We start from the raw sequence: 22,485 nt of genomic DNA, 5'->3' as shown, positions 1-22,485 counted from the left end.
ATTATATCATGGTAATGCAAATAGAAACACTAGGTATCTTGACTTGTTAAACAAATGCTTAAGCTAAGTTTTCATATGGTCAGCTGGTATATGCTTCACCATGTGCATCTAAGAACTGTCAAAGCTCTCCCAGCTGTAAAAATGTTAGATGATGCAGCTTTAAGCTCTGATTCTTGCCATGAAAGAGCAAGAGCTGCTGAGCTATCTTCTTGCTCGTTTACTACTTTTTTTTTTAAAGATAACTGGCGCATAAATTCACAGTCACTTTAGGCTGATTTATAAATCTTCATTTTGAAATTCCACATCCCAATTTGCACCTTTTGCTGGGGATAGTCATAAAAGAGACTGTCTGAGTTTATAATGACAGTCTTACCTCTACAAAGTCATCCACCTGATTCTCTGACATCATGCTATATGTAAGCAGAGCCATGTTTGAGGTTCGTTAATCAAAACCAGTTAAACATTCATCAGTTCTGCTGTCAGCTACATGCTATTTAGTTTTAGCAAAGTTTTACAATTTTGTTTGTTTTGGTAATGATTAATCACTTTGTCTATTATCAATCTCCAAAATCTACTAAACCAAGAATCGACCATGGTCAGAAATGCTCAATGGCATGTCTGAATGCTTTTGATGGCATTTTTCAAAATGTGTAACTTTAAAATGTCACACTTGTCTGTGTTTTTAGTCCACAACAGATAGGATTGTCTTCAGCCCTAATGTACAGTTTTAGAAGTGAAGAGACTATTACAAGATCTCTGCAGCTAAACCTGTTTCATCAGCGATCTCCCATGAAGTCTTCATTGTCTGATATAATGAGTTAGACTAAACCTGTGCTTTATATCTCTGCTGGTGTTGCCTGGACCAAATGTTTTTTTCTCAGCTACAGCCACTCCTCCTCAACTAACAGTGATGACAGCCCTCTTGGCATGTCAAAAAGCTTGCATTTTGAATTACAGGGTTAGTTGTGATCTGTTTTTAAGTTTGGTCCTTAGCAAGTCAGTACACCACTGGACAGACAACACCATAATATTCTGGTGTTTAAGCAAGCAAGGCAGGACTCATTATTGAACCCTTTATTAGGAAGCCAGCTTGATTGCATGTAACCTTTTGATCAATGGGACAAAAATTTTGGAAAATGCAGGTGATGGTCAATTTACTGGAGTTGGACTACAGTATGCTTTCATGAGTGAATGTGCCATCCATAGGTCATCAATAGATCTTTCCATACCATCAATCACTAATTGCTCTGTGTCAGCTGGATTTCATTGCTAGCAGTCTCTATTTTGAGTCAGAAGGTGAAGGGTCCAAGTCCTACTCTAGGAATTGAGTACATAATCTGATTGACACATCACTGCAGTAGTATGGTGATGCCACATCATTAGAGCCTTTGTCTGTCAGATAAGATATTAAACCAAGATCGTGTCTGCTTAGTCAGGTCAATATTCAAAGTCCTAAAGCAGTATTCAAAGAAGTTCCCCTCAATGAACAACACCAAATTAAATGAACTGGTCCATCACCTGTTGATGAGAACTTTCTGTCTGCAAAATAGCAGCAATACTCACCGACAGAGGAGTAGTAACAGCATTTCCTAACAATTCATTGCATGTGAAGCATTTTGGAATGTTTCTGAGATGTGACGAAGCGCTATAAATGAAAACTCGCTGTTTCTTTCTCAACTCCTGTTTCTGATGAAGGACTTTGGATAATTCAATGTGGAAGTTGAGCAGTCTTACTTCGAAAAGAGATCTTTTTACATTACTCCTCTGCCTTTGGTCTCCAAACTACACAGAAAATTGAATTAAGTGGGCAGTGATGATTCTAGTAACACCATTCTGGCCTTGGAAACTTTAATTCTTTGACATCTTGAAATTGAACAGTGCCTTGCCTGCCTGTTAATGCTGCCACTCAGGAGACAGCAACTTCCACTACTTCCTAGTCAGACATCAGACAGCTACTTGAACTTTTAGATCAAAGTCTTCATTTGATTGTAGTAGACATCCCACACATCTCAAACTCATTAACAATATCCAAAAGTTGCCAAAATGCTTATTGAAGTACATTGTCCACTGCTATCAATTTCTGTTAGAAACAAATTAGCTCAAGTTAACGGTCAGTAAACCTAGTTCTTCGTTACTTCATGATTATTCTTTGGCCAGATGTCCACCTAAAGTAACCTTACACGTTCAACAAATATTAAGTGTTTAGGCTTTACTGTTGTGGATGATATAAACTTCAGTTGGTCCATCTTGGTCACTGAAGTTTCTGCTCCCCTATGTATGAACATACGAATTAAGAGCAGAAGTAGGCCATTCGGCCCCTCGAGCCTGCTCCACCATTCAATAAGATCATGGCTGATCTGTTTGTGTCTCTAATTCCACACTCCTATCTACCCCCGATAACCTTGGATTCCCTTGCCTAATAAGAATCTATCTACCTCCGCCTTATAAATATTCAATGACCCCGCCTCCTCCAGCTTCTGAGGCAGAGAGTTCCAAAGTCGCACAACCTTCTGAGAGAAAAGAATTTCTTCTCATCTCTGTCCTAAAAGGGCAACCCCTAATTTTAAAACAATGCCTCCTAGTTCTGGACTCCCCCCCACCACCACCACAAGAGGAAACATTCTTTCCACATGCACCTTGTCAAGATCATTCAGGATCTTATATAGTTCAATCAAGTCTCCCCTCACTCTTCTAAACTCCAGTGAAAATAAGCCCAGTCTGAAAGAGGCCCGAAAGAGGAGTTGAGGCCTGGGACAGATCAGCCAAGATCTTATTGAATGGTGGAACAGGCTTGAGAAGCTGAATGGCCTACTCCTGCTCCTATTTCTTATGTTCTTATGTCTGCGCATTCCAGGTATCAATCTAGTAAACCTCCTTTGAACCGCCTCCAATGCATTTACATCCTTCCTTAAATAAGGAAACCAAAACTGCCACAGTATTCGAGATGTGGTCTCACCAATACCCTGTATCAATTCCTCTCATCATAAAGGATAGCATTCCATTAGCTTGCTTTATGACTTTCCGCACCTGCATACTAACATACATGGGGCTCACCTCTTTTCCTGGACGTCAATAGTGGATGTACTTAGTCAGCAATAGTGCATGGAGGATGCATAGAATTGTAATAAAAGATAATTATCATGCTTCCAAGTGAAATACATATTCCACTCAGTGTTCCCACTCATCCATCCCTACAAGCTCTTGCAAGGGCCACTACAAAGGATCCTTTCGATGTCGTGGAAGACCTTTCTCTTTGAGTCAGTTCAACCAACTGTCTCACAGGGGTGGTCCTGCTTATATACATCTTGGGAGAGGGAGAAAGATTTGTGCGATATTCCCAGTGTCATAACATCAAAAAGTTATAATAGTGGGATGATCTCTTCCTTGATTCTCCCCAGCGAACAATGCTGGTGCCAGCCTGCTGTAACAGATACCTTCAGTTTGAAGAATAAAAACTACTTCAAAGATAGGTAATCATTCTTTTATAGCTCAGTCATTAATATTTGAACTAAATAGTATCCATTGTAAAAATGAAGTATTTAAGGTCTGGGCTTTCACTATAAAATTCACATAGTTCCCTTAAGTTGGTCTTAACCTTCCTTGTCCTTAATGTGTTGCAATGTCATTGTTTTGTGTTTTTGACATAATTCAAACATAACTTTCCAGATAGAAATCTGATCTATTTAGAGTAATAGATTTAGATGTACTGACTGCTTGCATTAATATGATAACATCATTGTTTACTTTATCAACATTGAACTAAGAATTATTTCAAAAGCTAGACGAACCTGAATTTCATGACGACATTTAGATCTTTGACCAGATTAACTTGACAGGTTCAATCAAGCATGTGGTGTGACTAGCTATATAGACTAACAGCTGGTGCCATCTTCTGCTATAGTTTTGGCTAGATTACATTTTTGAGAGAGCACACAGTATGAGCAAACTATTTAACTGAAAGAGGCAGTGTAGTTTCCTTATTACATATTGTAAGAGCATGTTCAAACCACAGGAAATATACTTCTGGAACCTTTTAGCGTGGGTTTTGGTTTGGCTCTTAACTTAAAAGAGAAGCCACATTTTGTTTTTGTGTTTCACCATAGGTTATCAATAAACAGAAGAAATCTTTCGGGGTCTGTGTCATAATGTGCATTGACTGAGGCAAGGAGGTTATAAAGCTTATAGATGTTGCAGCTATGAATAATGCTAAGTTGGTATATTAAGCATTAATGAGCAGTGCCCAGTTTCCCCTCATGTTGTCACAATGCCCCCCGCCCTGCTTCTTAAGAACTGTACTTGGGAATAGTTGAGGGTAAGCCGAGGCCTTTTGGCCCATCAAATGTGGTGTATCGAACCCTTCTTGGCCCTCCCCCAGCAACCAGTTGCATTTTGAACGTGCCTTTACATTGCTGCTTTGCCTGGCAGATTATTCCAAACTTTTACCACCCTTGAAGTAAAAAAAATATATTTTAAATGCTTACTCACCTGAAGTGTCCTCTATTCCAACAGCTTAATTTATTAATGTGATATTCTATGTTTACTTTATCCACAATATTTGGTATTTCATACACCCTGATTTTATGTATTTACTTAACACTTCTCTGGACTTTAGAGCTGAAGCTTCCCTTCTCTTTCCACACGGCTGCTCACTGTTACACTGTAATCAAGCTTATTGTTCTTTGCTGCATCCTTGTCAGCGTATGTCCTTTTTCTGGTGTGCTGATTAAGACTAAACATGGTTCCTTCATTGTCACTGGAAACCTGGAATTTCCTATCTAACCCCATCACAGGAGCACCACCACTGCAAATGCTGCAGCAGTTCAAGAAGGCCTACTTGGATTGGCAATAAATGTGGTCTTGCCAATGTTGCAACATGCTGAGAACAGATAAAGTACCTGAAGTGTTGCATGAGCAGCAAATCATAAAATCTTAGAATAACATCTATTGTCATATACTTTAATGTTCTGATTATATTTCCCTGCATTCTATTAGAACAAAGAACAGTACAGCACAGGAACAGGCCATTCGGCCCTCCAAGCCTGCGCTGATCTTGATGCCTGCCTAAACTAAAACCTTCTGCACTTCCGGGGCCCATATCCCTCTATTCCCTTCCTATTCATGTATTTGTCAAGATATCTCTTAAACGTCGCTATCGTATCTGCTTCCACCACCTCCCCTGGCAGCAAGTTCCAGGCACTCACCACCCTCTGTGTAAAAAAGACTTGCCTCGCACATCCCCTCTAAACTTTGCCCCTCGCACCTTAAACCTATGTCCCCTAGTAACTGACTCTTCCACCCTGGATTATCCTTGCCACCCTTCTTAAACAAAGGAACAACATTGGCAATTCTCCAGTCCTCTGGGACCTCACCTGCAGCCAATGAGGATGCAAAGATTTCTGTCAAGGCCCCAGCAATTTCCTCCCTTGCATCCCTCAGTATTCTCTGGTAGATCCCGTCAGGCCCTGGGGATTTATCTACCTTAATGCTTTGCAAGACACCCAACACCACCTCCTTTTTGATAATGAGATGACTGAGACTATCTGCACCCCCTTCCCTAGGCTCATCATCCAACAAGTCCTTCTCTTTGGTGAATACTGATGCAAAGTACTCATTTAGTACCTCGCCCATTTCCTCTGGCTCCGCACATAGATTCCCATCTCTGTCCTTGAGTGGGCCAACCCTTTCCCTGGTTACCCTCTTGCTCTTTATATACGTATAAAAAGCCTTGGGATTTTCCTTCATCCTGTTTACCAATGACTTTTCATGACCCCTTTTAGCCCTCCTAACTCCTTGCTTAAGTTCCTTCCTACTGTCTTTATATTCCTCAAGTGCTTCGTCTGTTCCTAGCCTTCCAGCCCTTACAAATGCTTCCTTTTTCTTTTTGACTAGGGTCACAATATCCCGCGTTATCCAAGTCTCCCGAAACTTGCCAAACTTGTCTTTCTTCCTCACAGGAACATGCTGGTCCTGGATTCTAATCAGCTGACGTTTGAAAGACTCCCACATGTCAGATGTTGATTTACCCTCAAACAGCCGCCCCCAATCTAAATTCTTCAGTTGCTGCCTAATATTGTTATAATTAGCCTTCCCCCAATTTAGCACCTTCACCCGAGGACTACTCTTATCCTTATCCACAAGTACCTTAAAACTTATGGAATTATGGTCACTGCTCCTGAAATGCTCCCCCACTGAAACTTCGACCACCTGGCCGGGCTCATTCCCCAATACCAGGTCCAGAATGGCCCCATCCCTAGTTGGACTACCTACATACTATTTCAAGAAGCCCTCCTGGATGCTCCTCACAAATTCTGCCCCATCCAAGCCCCTAGCACTAAGTGAGTCCCAGTCAATATAGGGGAAGTTAAAATCACCCACCACCACAACCCTGTTACCTTTACATCTTTCCAAAATCTGTCTACATATCTGCTCCTCTACCTCCCGCTGACTGTTGGGAGGCCTGTAGTAAACCCCCAACATCGTGACTGCACCCTTCCTATTCCTGAGCTCCACCCATATTGCCTCGCTGCATGACCCCTCTGAGGTGTCCTCCCGCAGTACAGCTGTGATATTCTCCTTAACCAGTAATGCAACTCCCCCACCCCTTTTACATCCCCCTCTATCCCGCCTGAAGCTTCTAAATCCTGGAACAGTTAGCTGCCAATCCTGCCCTTCCCTCAACCAAGTCTCTGTAACAGCAACATCATATTTCCAAGTACTAATCCAAGCTCTAAGTTCATCTGCCTTACCTGTTATACGTCTCACATTGAAACAAATGCACTTCAGACCACCAGTCCCACTGTGCTCAGCAACATCTCCCTGCCTGCTCTTCCTCTTAGTCCTACTGGCCTTATTTACTATGTCCTCCTCATTTATTTCACTAGCTGTCCTACTGCTCTGGTTCCCACCCCCCTGCCACACTAGCTTTGGATTTGCTTCATCACATTGTCTAGACACTGAAAGAAATAAATCTACTTTTACTACTTGGTCTCTGTTACCGTCTCCTTGCGTTCCTTATATTTCTTTCAGTATTAAAGGAGGCCAAAGAAGAAGAAGAAAGAAGAAGAATCAATGTTACACATTTCTCATTTACAATTGTCTGCATTCTCTGCGAGTTGTTTATTGCATCCTAATTAAATAGAGCCAACATCTAAACTTATTGGTGTAAAAATAATGCAGCCTTGGAATAAAGATCCAGTTATTACAGGAGCTTATAAAGTATTTTGCGAACTATTCCCTCATTTCAAAATAGCAGATTTAATGCATTTTTCAATTAATTCTGCCTTTGGATTAAGGAACTATGTAGTCATGGTGTCAAATAAGCAACAATAGTGACTATATTGTGTTTGTTTCCTTTTCATTTTTAATGCATTATTTTTTCATTTTACAGAGCTCCCTTTTGAAGTCCTCATGTATATATTTCGATGGGTTGTGTCAAGTGATTTGGACCTACGATCTTTAGAGCAGTTATCCATGGTCTGTCGTGCATTTTACATTTGTGCAAGGTATGATTTATGAATGGGCAACAGGTTTTTTTTTATTGATTTAGTCAGAAAAGTGAGCAAAATCAAATTTTGCTTGTGAGATTCTTAAAATTAAGTAGGCTTAGTGTGTTTATGTACCATGTGATTTGGCAACCATACAGATTACAAAGGTTTTTGCTTAACTTCTTGATGTGTGCTATGTTGGCTGATCTCACCCAAGTTGCACTAGTGCTACTACTGCATTTAGCCTCAGCAACCATGGGCTAAGTTCCCTCTCATAATCTTTATCCACGGCTGGAATTTAGCACCCCCTCCCTGGGAGCACGCTAAGAGGCGGGTGGGGGGTGGTGGGGGCCATGCCTGTTTACCAGCAGGGTGGGAAGTGGCTAACAGCCTGCCCACCCTTAGGCCAATTGAGGCCCTTAAGTGGCCAATTAATTGTCACTTAAGGGCCTCTTCTCGCCAACATTGATATTTTACCAGCGGCGGACAGGCACCTTGGCACCTGAGGAGGCTGTCCAGTAATACCTGGTGGCCTCCTTGTGGGCTGGGGAGGGGGCCTTCCTGATTAAGCAGAATGTGCCCCATGGAGGGCCTTCCCCAGCAGCACGGACCACCCCCACTGAAACAACACTTCCTGCCCTGCACGCCACAGAACCTCCCCCACCCCCAGAAAAAAACCCCAGGGCCTAACCAATTGTCCGGGCAAGCCTCGACCCCCACTTAGCATTTTGGAGGCCCATGTCCATGGTCCTCTGCTTGCTGGGTGCAGTCGCAGCAGTGGCTGCTGGAACTGAAATGTTGTCGGCCCTCTGATTGGCCAGCAGCTCTTGGAGGCGGGATTTCCTGCCTCACTGGCAGAAGCCCCGACTGAAGCCAATTAAAGGGCTTGCACCACACACAATAGCAGCATGGCTTTCAGACCCTGCGGAGGCAAGCTCACCCACCCCTCCTGCTTTCCAGCCAGTAGCCGGGGCCACAGCCTCCTGTTAAATTCTGGCCCATATGTTCAGATCAGATATTTTCAAAATATCTGGAAGAACCATAGAACCATAGAAAAATTACGGCACAGAATGAGGCCATTCAGCCCATTGTGTCCACGTCAGCCGAAGAAATTAGCTGCCCAATCTAATCCCACTTTCCAGCAACTGGTTGATAGCCTTGCCAGCTACAGCACTTCAGGTGCAAGTCCAGGTACCTTTTAAAAAGAATTGAAGGTTTCTGCCTCCACCACTGGTCCTGGCAGTGAATTCCAGACACCCAGCACCCTCTGGGTGAAAACTTTTTTCTTCATGTCCCCTCTAATCCTTCTACCTATCACCTTAAATCTGTGCCCTCTGGTAACTGACCTCTCCGCAAGGGGAAACAGGTCCTTCCTGTCTATCTAGGCCCCTCATAATTTTGTACACCTCCATTAAGTCAACCTTCAGCCTCCTCTGTTCTAAGGAAAACAACCCTAGCCTATCCAATCTTTCCTCATAGCTGCAACTTTCGAGCCCTGGCAACATTTTTATAAATCTCCTCTGTACTCTCTCCAGAGAAATTATGTGCTTTCTGTAATGTGGTGACCTGAACTGTACGCAATGTTCCAACTGTGACCTACCCAGTGTTTTGTACAGTTCCAGCATTACATCCCTGCTTTTGAATTCTATACCTCGGCCAGTAAAGGAAAGCATTACCTGTCCTGCCGCCTTCAGGGACCTGTGGACATGCACTCCAAGGTCTCTCACTACTTCGACCCCTCTCAATATCCTCCCGTTTATTGTGTATTCTCTTGCTTTATTTGCCCTTCCCAAATGCATTATCTCACACTTAGAGTCATAGAGAGATACAGCACTGAAACAGGCCCTTCAGCCCACCGAGTCTGTGCCGACCAACAACCACCCATTTATACTAATCCTACATCAATCCCATATTCCCTACCACATCCCCACCATTCTCCTACCACCTACCTACCTTAGAGGCAATTTACAATGGCCAATTTACCTATCAACCTGCAAGTCTTTGGCTGTGGGAGGAAACCGGAGCACCCGGCGGAAACCCACACGGTCACAGGGAGAACTTGCAAACTCCACACAGGCAGTACCCAGAACTGAACCCGGGTCGCTGGAGCTGCGAGGCTGCGGTGCTAACCACTGCGCCGCCCTTCTCCCGATTGAATTCCACTTGCCACTTTTCTGCCCACTCAACCAAACCATTGATATCATTCTAGAGTCTACAGCTATCCTGTGGGGCGGCGCAGTGGTTAGCACCGCAGCCTCACAGCTCCAGCGGCCCAGGTTCGGTTCTGGGTACTGCCTGTGTGGAGTTTGCAAGTTCTCCCTGTGTCTGCGTGGGTTTCCTCCGGGTGCTCCGGTTTCCTCCCACATGCCAAAGACTTGCAGGTTGATAGGTTAATTGGCCATTATAAATTGCCCCTAGTATAGGTAGGTGGTAGGGAAATATAGGGACAGGTGGGGATGTGGTAGGAATATGGGATTAGTGTAGGATTAGTATAAATGGGTGGTTGATGGTCGGCACAGACTCGGTGGGCCGAAGGGCCTGTTTCAGTGCTGTATCTCTAAACTAAACTATCCTCTTCACTATCAACTACATGGCCAATTTTTTTGTCATCAGCAAATTTTCCTATCGTGCCTCCCACATTTAAGACCAAATCATTAATATATACCACAAACAGCATGGGACCCAATACTGAGCCCTGTGGAACGCCACTGGAAACAGTTTTCCATTCACAAAAACATCAGTCGACTACTACCCTTTGATTCCTGGCCCTGAGCCAATCCTGGATCCAACCTGCCACATTCCCCTGTATCCCATGGGCTTTCATTTTACTGACCAGTCTGCCAAGTGGGACCTTGTCATATGCCTGTCTAAAATCCACGTAGCCCACATCAACTGCACTTGCCTCATCAATCCTTCTTGTTACTTCCTCAAAAAACTCAATTATGTTAGTAAGACATGACCTTCCCTGAACAAATCCATACTGACTATCCTTGATTAATCCGTGCCTTTCTAAGTGGAAGTTTATCCTGTCCCTCAGAATAGATTTTAACAATTTACCCACCACTGAAGTCACACTGACCGGCCTATAATTATTTGGCCTATCCCTCGCACCCTTTTTAAACATTGGTACAACGTTCTCAGACCACCAATCATCTGGTACCACTCCTGTATCTAGTGAGGATTTGAAAATGATCTTCAGCGCATCTGCTATTTTCTCCCTGGCTTCCTTTAACAACCTGGGATGCAATCCATCCAGCCCTGGCGATTTATCCACTTTTAAGGATGTCAGACCCTCTAGTACTTCCACTTTCATTATGCTTATCGTATCTAATATTTCACACCCCTCCTCTTTAACTACAATGTCTACATCAACCCTCTCTTTTGTGAAGACAGAGACAAAACAACTCACTAAGAACCCTGCCCACATCTTCTGCATCCACACATAAATTCCCTTGTACATCTCTGATAGGCACTACCCTTTCCTTAGTTATCCTCTTGCTCTTAATGTACTGATAAAACATCTTTGGGTTTTCCTTCATTTTACCTGCCAATAATTTTTCATGTCCTCTCTTTGCTTTTCTAATTTCCTTTTTTACTTCCCTCCTGCGCTTTCTATTCTCCTCTAGGCTTTCTAAAGTATTAAAATTTTTATGATCGTTAGAAGCTTTCTTTTTCTGCTTTAACTTACCCTGTAAGCTTCTAGATAACCAGGGAGCTCCAGGTTTGGCAGTACCACCCTAATCTTTGTGGGGACATGCCTACATTGTGCCTGTAGAATCTTGCTTTAGAATGCCTCCCACTGGTGTGCCGCTGATTTTCCTTCAAGTAGCTGTATCCAGTCCACTTTCACCAGGTCACCTCCCAGCTTCTTAAAATTCACCTTCCCTCAATTTAGAACTTTTACTCTATTTTTTTGTCCTTTCCATGATTATGCTAAAACATACTGTATTCTGCTCACTATCTCCAAAATGGTCACCCACTGTTACTTTAATAATAAAAGCAAAATACTGCAGATACTGGAAATCTGAAATAAAAACAAGAAATGCTGGAAATACTCAGCAGGTATAGCAGCATCTGTGGAGAGAGAGAGAGAAGCAGAGTTAACGTTTCAGGTCAGTGACCCTTCATCAGAACTGGCAAATATTAGAAATATAACAGGTTTTAAGCAAATAAAGCACGGGTGGGGCAAGAGATAACCAAAAAGAAGGTGTTGATAGGGCAAGGTCACAGACAATAACTGACCACCAGGTCACGGAGCAAAGGCTAATGGTGTGGTGAAAGACCAAGTGTTAGTGCAGAGAGAGTGTTAATTGACAGAAAACTGAACAGCCTGGCCCCAAGCACAAACATGAAAAAAAACAGTGGGTAGGCACTTTAGAAACAAACTAAGCAAACTAAAATAAAATAAACAAATAAAAAAGGAAAAAGAAAAATTAACTAAAAATAAAAATGGGGCCCGTCATGCTCTGAAATTATTGAACTCAATGTTCAGTCCGGCAGGCTGTAGTGTGCCTAATCGGTAAATGAGATGCTGTTCCTCGAGCTTGCGTTGATGTTCACCGGAACACTACAGCAATCCCAGGACAGAGATGTGGGCATGAGAGCAGGGGGGAGTGTTGAAATGGCCAGCAACCGGAAGCTCGGGGTCATGCTTTCGGCCTGAGCGGAGGTGTTCCGCAAAGCGGTCACCCAGTCTGCGTTTGGTCTTCCCTGTGCAGAGGAGACCACATTGTGAGCAGTGAATACAGTATACCAAATTGAAAGAAGTACAAGTAAATCGCTGCTTCACTTGAAAGGAGTGTTTGGGGCCTTGGATAGTGAGGAGAGAGGAGGTAAATGGGCAGGTATTACACCTCCTGCGATTGCAGGGGAAGGTGCCATGGGAAGGAGTCAAGGTGGTGGGGTTAGTGGACCAGGGTGTCGTGAAGGGAACAATCCCTTCGGAATGCGGACATGGGAGGGGAGGGGAAGATGCGTTTGGTAATGGCATCGCGCTGGACGTGGCAGAAATGGCGGAGGACGATCGTTTGGATTTGGAGGCTGATAGGGTTGAAAGTGAGGACAAGGGGGATCCCTGTCGCGGTTCTGGGAGGGAGGGGAAAGGGTGAGGGTAGAGGTGTGGGAAATGGGCCATACACGGTTGAGGCCCCTGTCAACCACAGTGGGGGGAATCCTCAATTGAGGAAAAATGAAGATATATCAAAAGCACTGTCGTGGAAGGTTGCATCATCAGAGCAGGTGCGTTGGAGACGGAGAAACAGTATTCTCCCTCTACCTGGACCCCTCCCCCTGGCCTCTTACCCGCTCTTGATCTTTTCATTGAAAACTGTCGGCGAGGCATCGGCCGTCTCAATTTCTCTTTCCTCTCACTCACTCTAACCTGTCCCCCTCTGAACTTGCTGCACTCCGTTCTCTCCGGTCTAACCCCGGCATTGTCATCAAACCTGCAGACAAGGGTGATGCTGTTGTCTGGCATACTGACCTCTACCTTGCAGAGGCTCAGTGCCAACTCTCAGACACATTCCTACCTCCCCCTGGACCATGACCCCACCACCGAACATCAAGCTACTGTCCACAGGATTGTCACTGACCTCATCTTCTCTGGAGATCTTCCCTCCACAGTTTCCAGCCTCATAGTCCCGCAACCCCAGACAGCCCGCTTCTACCTCCTTTCCAAAATCCACAAACAGGACTGTCCCGGCAGACCCATTGTTTCAGCCTGTTCCTGCCCCACTGAACTTATTTCTTCCTATCTTTTCTCCCCTGGTCCAGTCTGTTCCCACCTACATCCGTGACTCATCTGACGCCCTACCTCATTTTGACAATTTCCAGTTTCCTGACCCCAACCACCTCCTCTTCACTATGGACGTCCAATCTCTCTACACCTCCATCCCCCACCAGGGCGGCTTGAGGGCTCTCCGCTTCTTCCTTGAACAGAGGCTCAACCAGTCCCCATCCACCACCACCCTCCTCCGCCTGGCTGAACTTGTTCTGACATTGAACAACTTCTGCTTCAACTCCACTCACTTCCTTCAAGTAAAAAGTGTTGCTATGGGTACCCGCATAGGTCCTAGTTATGCCTGTCTTTTTGTGGGATTTGTCAAACATTCCTTATTCCAGCCTTACTCGGGGGCCCCCTCCCCCAACTCTTTTTCCGGTACATTGACGACTATATCGGTGTCGTTTCCTGCTCCCGCCCCGAACTGGAAAACTTTTATCAACTTTCCTTCTAATTTCCACCCTTTTCTCACCTTTACATGGTCCATCTCCGACACTTCCCTTCCTCGACTTCTCTGTCACCATCTCTGGGGATAGGCTGTCTACTAATATTCATTTTGAGCCCACTGACTCCCACAGCTACCACACCCTGCCTCCTGTCAGGGCACCATTCCATTCTCCGAATTTCTCCGATGCATCTGCTCTGATGATGCAACCTTCCACAACAGCGCTTCTGATATGCCTTTCTTTTTCCTCAACCGAGGATTCCCCACCACTGTGGTTGACTGGGCCCTCAGTAGTGTCTGGCCCATTTCCCGCACCTCTATCCTCACCCCTTCCCCTCCCAGAATAGTAACCCCCTCCCTCCCAGAACAGTGACAGGGTTCCCTTTGTCCTCACTTTCCACCCCACCAGCCTCCTCCTTCATTTCCGCCACATCCAGTGTGATGGCACTACCAAACGCATCTTCCCCTCCCCTCCCCTGCCCTGTCAGCATTCCGAAGCGATTGTTCCCTCTGCGACACCCTGGTCCACTCCTCCATTATCTCCACCACCTTGTCCCCTCCCCACGGCACCTTCCCATGTAATACCTGCCCATTTACCTCCTCACTATCCAAGGCCCCAAACACTCTTTTCAGGTGAAGCAGCGATTTACTTGTACTTCTTTCAATTTAGTATACTGTATTCGCTGCTCACAATGTGGTCTCCTCTACACTGGGGAGACCAAACGCAGATTGGGTGATGACTTTGCGGAACACCTCCGTTCAGTCCGAAAGCATATCCCCGAGCTCCCGGTTGCTAGCCATTTCAACGCACCCCCCTGCTATCATGCCCACATCTCTGTCCTGGGATTGCTGTAGTGTTCCAGTGAACACCAACGTAAGCTCGAGGAACAGCATCTCATTTACCAATTAGCATACAGTCTGCCAGACTGAACATTGATTCAATAATTTCAGAGCATGACGGGCCCCATTTTTATTTTTAGTTATTTTTTATTTGTTTTATTTTTGTTTAATTTATTTCTACTGTGCCTGCCCACTTTTTTTTTTTCCATATTTGTGCTTGGGGCCAGACTGTTCATTTTTCTGTCAATTAACACCCTCTCTGCACTAACGCTTGGTCTTTCACCACACCATTAACATGCTCTTTGCCTTTGCTCCATGACCTTCTGGCCAGTTATTCTCTGTTTTTAACCCACTGTTACTTCCTCCATTTGCCCAGCTTCATTACTGAAGACTAAATCTAGAATTGCGTCCCCTCGCGTTGGCCTTATTACGTGCTGGTTAAAAAAGTTCTCTTGAATGCAGTTCAAGAATTTTTTTCCCTCTGTGCCCTTCACACTGTTAGTATCCCAGTTGATATGAGTAGGAGATACTGCTCTTGAGGCTTGGTTGGAGCACCATAGGGTACCAAAGATAGTGTGGTATAATGGGAGAGGGAATTGAATTGGATATCTAAATAGATGCCATGCTTACAAGCATTTCAAATGCTTGATAAAGTTTCAAATTAGATTGGCAGAAGTACAAGTAAATCGAGCTTGTTTGGAGCCTCCGATGGTGCTGAGGGAAGAAGCGAGTGGACAGATGTGTATGCGGGAAACACCTTGCAGGAGGTAATTAGTGACTGAAGCATTTGTTCTTTCACAAGTTTCATTTTATTTATTTCTCTGTGTCAGAGATCCTGAAATCTGGCGCCTGGCCTGCCTGAAGGTATGGGGTAGAGCATGCAGTAGCTTGGTCCTGTACACTTCCTGGAGACAGATGTTTCTGGAAAGACCTCGTGTCCGATTTGATGGTGAGTTGATAATGAGCAACATAAACTTTAATATTGTGTTGCGTAGATTATGAAACCATACTACCTGGAGAAAAATCTTTCACTTGCTTTGGTGGTACTGATTTAGTTGGTATTGGTGTCTGACAAAGTAACCATGAAATTTGCAACATTTAAGACGTTTGAAATCCATTCAGTGATTTATAAACTATGGTACATGGAATATTGCAAGATTATTTGCGTGACCCAAGAGATTTTGTTCACCTGTCAATTTTTATAGAGTTCATCATTTTCCCTTGCTCTGGATTGTCATAAAATCATTGGTAGTGATGTAGACTTTTCTGAGGAGGATGTTAAAATTAATTTCCATAAATTATATGCAGAAATATATCATCATTTAGAGGAATCATGAAAAATTTTCAAACAGTATATTTCACCAGCTTCCCCTTTTTGTTATGTTGATTTTTTATTAACATTTCAAAGTTATTGGTTTGGACTGCATATTTACTGTAACCAGTTCATAATCTCAAATATCTGTTTAGAATATAAGTATGTGAAGCTTATGAAATGTACTACAAAGACCATTATGAAGTAATTAGCATATTTTAAAGAATTTAATTGGCATTAATAACCTAAAAATATTGCAACTTCAGTGTTTTAAATTTGTATGTACTAAATATATAGAATTTCTGCTGTTCATTCTTCATATGTTCTCCAGTGATAGGCAATGTTAAAGCAACAAATCCTGGGATTGCATACTGCTGAGTGGTTCCAGCATTTCTTGTTTTTATTATCTGGAATTACATATGATTACTTCTCTCCAATCTAGTTAGGCTGCATGTTTCATTTATTTGAATGACACATGCATGACTAAATATGATTTGTGTCACACTATTCATTTGCAAATGTACCAATACAAAGGCCTGGATTTTGCAGTCAGTGGCGAAGCGGAAGCGTTCGCCGTTGACAATGCTGAAAAATCCACAACTCAACTAATTCGATGGCTGCAGCGAGATTTTTAACTTCTGGCTGCAGCATGGCCTGCCGACGTGAGGAACAGCAAGGCCCTGCAGCGACGCGCATTCCAGGCAAAGCCATGCCCCCTGATGTCATCATGAGCTCTAGACATGTCCATTAACGTCAAGTCTTCAGATGAAAGGCAGGTGAGTGGTTTACAATGATTTAAAAACTTTCGAACACATTTAAAAGCTTCTATGAACTGTTAAACACTTTTACTTTAAAATCTTTGACATAATTTAATAAACCTTTGAAAACTTTTAAAAACTTGAAAATAAATCGGAAAGTGCATTGGACAGACTTTAAACAGACCATCTAAGTAGACAGTTTTTCAAAAAGCACTGAGTTACTTATTTACTTGCTTACAGAAAAGAAGATGGTAGCTCAAAAGGCAAATGAGAGGAACATGTGTCAGAACTTTAGTGAATAAGACCTGAACACATTTCTCAGTGAGGTGGTGGCAAAGCATCACCAGCTTATTGGTAACAATAAGTATAGGTTGCTTAGAAAAGTTAGCATCTTCGTATGGAAGGAGGTTGCAGATGCTGTGACTGCTTACTGCACTGTACCATGGACCACAGAGCAATGACTTAAAGAATTGAATGACTTAACATGATCTGCCAGGGTTTACAGAGTGCTTGAAAATTTTAATTACTAAAATTCCACTTAAAATTTAATAGGTTATTGAAGCAAAGATCTTGTTTGTGGGTGGATGGGTTGTTCAAGGTTAGATGATGTCAAGTGGGCATAAGATTCAGTTGCCCTTGGAGACGGGGTCCAATAAGTGCTTGTAAAGATCACTTATCTGCATCCCAGTGAAAGTGTGAAATTACCCCCAAGGCGCCCAACAAGTCTTGCCCAAACCAACAAAGAAGCACAAAGTGATATTTATTTTACTTGCTTAAAATCTTTTACATTTCTTATTTCTGCCAGTTCTGAAGAAGGATCACTGACGTGAAACGTTAACTCTGCTTCTCTCTCCACAGATGCTGCCAGACCTGCTGAGTATTTCCAGCATTTCTTGTTTTTATTTCAGATTTCCAGCATCCACAGTATTTTGCTTTTATATTTATTTTGCATGTCTGTTTCGAGGAAGATAGCTCATGGTGCCCAGGGTCATTCATTGACCTGGTTGGTGTGGCCTTTCTGAAGTATCATAATGAGTATGAAGAGAGGGCCAAACAGTGTTGTGTTAATTATTGGGAGTTATATTTATAAATTACTCTTCGTGTTCTACGTGAGTCTGTTGAAGCTTTTGCACATTCATCTGTAATCATTCTAAAATATTCAAAATAATTTTATTAACATGAGCCATTTTAATGTTACAGCAGTTTACAAAGTAGAAAAGTAGCTAATTAGCATGAATTGTATTTAAAAAAACTCACATTAAGCACCTGAAGTTTGCATTGTTCAGCAATAACTACTTCAAAAGTCTTGCAATGAGCTTTTGCTGCTAAAATAAAATATCATTTGCTTCACTTTGCATTTACAGTATTCTTTCATCTGATTTCTTGGGGAGGGAGAGGAATTTTGTCACTCTCACTGTCCAAATGCATCAGCCACGAGCTGCTGTCTAGCCACCGGGGCTTCCTCGGGTGGTCCATGAAGCACGGCTTCAGCGACGCAATATTGGGATCCTCCATTTTATCTATTTCTGGCACAATCTCCTCTGCGGGATGGAGGGTCAGTCTTTCCTGCGGGGCAAAGTTGAGTGATAGTTTTTCCTGATCAGCCTATGGGCACGGAGCCTGACTGTTACCTTGTATTTGTCTGTCATATAACAGAACTCACGTGAAACTGGTGCTCAGCGGTGGAAAAGGCATGTTTCTGCCTCACAGGCTTAATCTTTAAGGTATTGCAGTACCTGTTAGAAAGATGGTCTCAATTATTTTTAAGTCATCTTACAATGTCATATGAATGTAAGCAGGATTTTAAAGCATGAGAAATATTTTTTTAAAGTCACTTTAATCTTGCTAAAGAGTTTTACATTGAAACATCAAAGATGTCAGATAAAGATTGATTTTTTTAAAATGGTTATATACTTTTAAAGATCTATTAAAAGTCACTTCAATCTTCTTGAAAAAGTCAGATAAATAAAATCCACTTAAGAAGTCTGGTGAGCCATGCTAAAAAGTTATATCAACAATTAACAAATATAGCTCAACATTTAAAATGTCTGCACTTATCTCTGAAAAATCCCTCATGCTGCTGCCGGTGCCTTCATGGAATCGGGGAGCTGCTGAACACAACAGAAAATAGTGAGGGTTCAAAACCAACATGTACCCGTTAAGGTGAAGGGTAGGACCAACAAGTCCCGGGAACCCTGGACATCAAGGGATATAGAGGATTGGATCAGGGAAAAAAAAGGAGGCTTATGGCAGATTTGGAGTGCTGAAAACAGCAGAGGCACTAGAGTATTGAAAATGTAGGGGGGTACTTAAAAAAAGTAATTAGGAGAGCGAATAGGGGACACTGGCGGACAAGATAAAGGAAAATCCTAAGGCGTTTTATAAGTATATTAAGGGCAAGAGGATGACCAGGGAAAGAGTAGGGCCCATTAGGGACCGAAGTCGCAATCTGTGTGTAGAGCCAGAGGACGTAGGTGAGGTTTTAAATTATTACTTTTCATCTATGTTCACTATGGAGAAGGACAATGTAGGTGTAGAGATCAGGGAGGGGGATTGTGATATACTCCAACATATTAGCATTGAAAGGGAGGAAGTATTAGCTGTTTTAGCGGGCTTAAAAGTGGATAAATCCCCAGTCCCAGATGAGATGTATCCCAGGCTGCTATGTGAGGCAAGGGAGGAGATAGGAGCTCTGACACAAATTTTCAAAACCTCTCCGGCCACAGGAGAGGTAGCAGAGGACTGGACGACAGCAAATGTGGTGCCATTATTCAAGAAGAATAGCAGGGATAAACCAGGTAATTACAAGCTGGTGAGTCTAATATCAGTGGTTGGGAAACTATTGGAAAAAATTTTGAGGGACAGGATTAATCTCCACCTGGAGAGGCAGGGATTAATCAGGGATAGTCAGCATGGCTTTGTCAGGGGGAGGTCGTGTCTAACTGACTTGATTGAATTTTTCGAGGTGGTGACTAGATGTGTAGATGAGGGTAAAGTAGTTGCTGTAGTCTACATGGACTTGAGTAATGCTTTTGATAAGGTTCCGCATGGGAGATTGGTTAAGAAGGTAAGAGCCCATGAGATCCAGGGCAATTTGGCAAATTGGATCCAAAATTGGCTTAGTGGCAGGAGGCAGAGGGTGATTGTTGTGGGTTGTTTTGCGAGTGGAAGCCAGTGGTGTACCGCAGGGATCGGTGCTGGGGCCCTTGCTGTTTGTAGTGTACATTAATGATATAGACGTGAATATAGGAGGTATGATAAGTAAGTTTGCAGATGACACGAAAATTGGTGGTGTCGTAAATAATGAGGAGGAAAGCCTTAGATTACAGGACGATTTAGATGGGCGGAGCAGTGACAAATGGAACTTAATCCTGAGAAGTGTGAGGTGATGCATTTTGGGAGAACTAACAAGGCAAGGGAATATACAATGGATGGTAGGACCCTAGGAAGTACAGAAGGTCAGGGGGACCTTGGTATACTTGTCCATAGATCACTAAAGGCAGCAGCACAGGTCGATAAGGTGGTTGGGAAGGCATATGGGATGCTTGCCTTTCTCTGCCGAGGGATAGAATGTAAGAGCAGGGTGGTTATGATGGAGTCGAATAAAACACTAGTTAGGCCACAGCTGGAGTACTGTGTACAGTTCTGGTCACCACACTATAGGAAGGATGTGATTGCACTGGAGAGGGTGCAGAGGGAATTCACCAGGATGTTGCCTGGGCTGGAGCATTTCAGCTATGAAGCGGGACTGAAAAGGTCAGGGTTGCTTTCCTTAGAGCAGAGAAGGATGAGGGGGGACATGATTGTACGAAACAAAATTATGAGGGGCATTGATAGGCTAGGTAGGAAGAAACTTTTTCCCTTAGCGGAGGGGTCAATAACCAGGGGGCATCGATTTAAGGTAAGGGGCAGGAGGTTTAGAGGTAAAAAAATTTCACCCAGAGGTTGGTTGGAATCTGGAACGCACTGCCTGAAGAGGTGGTAGAGGCAGGAACCCTCACAACATTTAAGAAGTGTTTAGATGAGCACTTGAAATGATATAGCATACAAGGCTACGGACCAAGTGCTGGAAAATGGGATTAGAAAAGTTAGGTGTTTGATAGCCGGCACGGAAACGATGGGCCAAAGGGCCTGTTTCTGTGCTGTATAACTCCATGACTCGAAAAAACCCGTCCCGAGCAGGCTCTGTGCCTGATATTAGCGGCTCTAAACAAAACAATCTAAGAGTCCGCGTTAGTTGTGGACAATTGGCCCAAATTGCGAACTGTGGGCCCTGCCACCTTACAGAGCAGGTCAGCAAGACCATCAGCTGAGGCTCCTCCAGAGTCGGGAGGGAGTTGCCCTGGGAGTCCTCAACATCGACTCCAGATCCCATGAAGTCTCAGAGCATCAGGTCAAACATGGGCGAGGAAACCTACTGATTATCACCACCTGCCCTCCACCACCCGGCCCCTCCCCCCCCCCCCCCCCCCCAGCTGATGAATCAGTACTCCTTCATGTTGATCACCACTTGGAAGAATCGCTGAGGATGACAAGGGCATAAAATGTACTCTGGGTGGGGGACTTCAATGTCCTTCACCAAGGGTGGCTTAGCAGCACCACTACTGACCGAGCTGACCGAGTCCTAAAGGACATAGCTGCTAGACTGGGTCTGTGGCAGATGGTGAGGGAAAAAAATACTTGACCTCATCCTCACCAATCTGCCTGTCGCAGATGCATCTGTCCATGACATTATTGGTCGGAGTGACCACTGCACAGTCCTTGTGGAGACAAAGTCCAGTCTTCACATTGAAGATACCCTCTATCGTGTTGTGTGGAACTACCACCATGTAAATTGAATAGATTTCAAACAGATCTACCAATGCCGAACTGGGCAACCATGAGCCCTGATAATCCGACAACAGTACTGGAGACCTCTGCTCCAGAACTTGCTGCACCCCTGGCCAAGCTGTTCCAGTACAGCTATAACACTGGCATCTACCCGACAATGTGGAAAGTTGCCCAAGCATGTCCTGTACACAAAAATCAGGACACATCCAACCCAGCCAGTTACCGCCCCATCAGTCAACTCTCGATCATCAGTTAAAGTGATGGAAGGTGTTGCCGACATTGCTATCAAATGGCACTTGCTTAGCAATAACCTTCTGAATGACACTCAGTTTGGGTTCTGCCAGGGCCACTCAGCTCCTGACCTCATTAAAGCCTTGGTTCAAACATGGCCAGAAGAGCTGAACTCAAGAAGTGAGGTGAGAGTGACTGCCCTTGACATCAAGTCAGCATTTGACAGAGTGTGGCATCAAGGAGACCTGGCAAAACTGGAGTCAGTGGGAATCGGGGGAAAGCTCTCCGCTGGTTGGAGTCGTACCTAGCACAAAGGAAGGTGGTTGTGGTTGTTGGAGGTCAATCATCTCAGCTCCAGGACATAACTGCAGAAGTTCCTCAGGATAGTGTCATAGGCCCAACCATCTTCAGCTGCTTCATCAATGACCTTCCTTCAGTCATAAGGTCAGAAGTGGGATGTTCGCTGATGATTGCACAATGTTCAGCTCCATTTGTGACTCCTCAGATACTGAAGCAGTCTGTGCAGAAATGCAGCAAGACCTGGACAATATCCAGGCTTGGGCTGATAAGTGGCAAGTAACATTCGCACCACACAAGTGCCAGGCAATGACCATCTCCAACAACAGAGAATCTAACCATCTCCCCTTGACATTCAATGGCTTTACGATTGCTGAATCCCCCACTGTCAACATCCTGGGGGTTACCATTGACCAGAAACTGAACTGGAGTAGCCATATAAATACCGTGGCTACAAGAGCAGGTCAAAGACTAGGAATCCTGCGGTGAGTAACTCACCACCTGACTCC

At 43.9% G+C, this 22,485-nt stretch overlaps 1 protein-coding gene across 6 annotated transcripts in view; it reads left to right on the top strand.

Moving 5' to 3' along the window:
• Nucleotides 1–22,485, top strand: part of fbxo9 (F-box protein 9) — a 136,124-nt gene that overhangs the window by 84,938 nt on the left and 28,701 nt on the right. For all 6 annotated transcript variants that reach the window (XM_068021353.1, XM_068021373.1, XM_068021363.1 and 3 more), the window contains 2 exons: nucleotides 7,388–7,502; nucleotides 15,379–15,497. In XM_068021353.1, coding sequence (XP_067877454.1) covers nucleotides 7,388–7,502; nucleotides 15,379–15,497 — 234 coding nt within the window. The remainder of the gene's footprint in view (nucleotides 1–7,387; nucleotides 7,503–15,378; nucleotides 15,498–22,485) is intronic.

This window comes from Heterodontus francisci, chromosome 3 (genome assembly GCF_036365525.1).
Source record: "Heterodontus francisci isolate sHetFra1 chromosome 3, sHetFra1.hap1, whole genome shotgun sequence".
NCBI classification, from domain to species: domain Eukaryota; kingdom Metazoa; phylum Chordata; class Chondrichthyes; order Heterodontiformes; family Heterodontidae; genus Heterodontus; species Heterodontus francisci.
The sequence above is the reverse complement of the archived record's forward strand: the minus strand, read 5'-3'. Positions and strand labels throughout refer to the sequence as shown.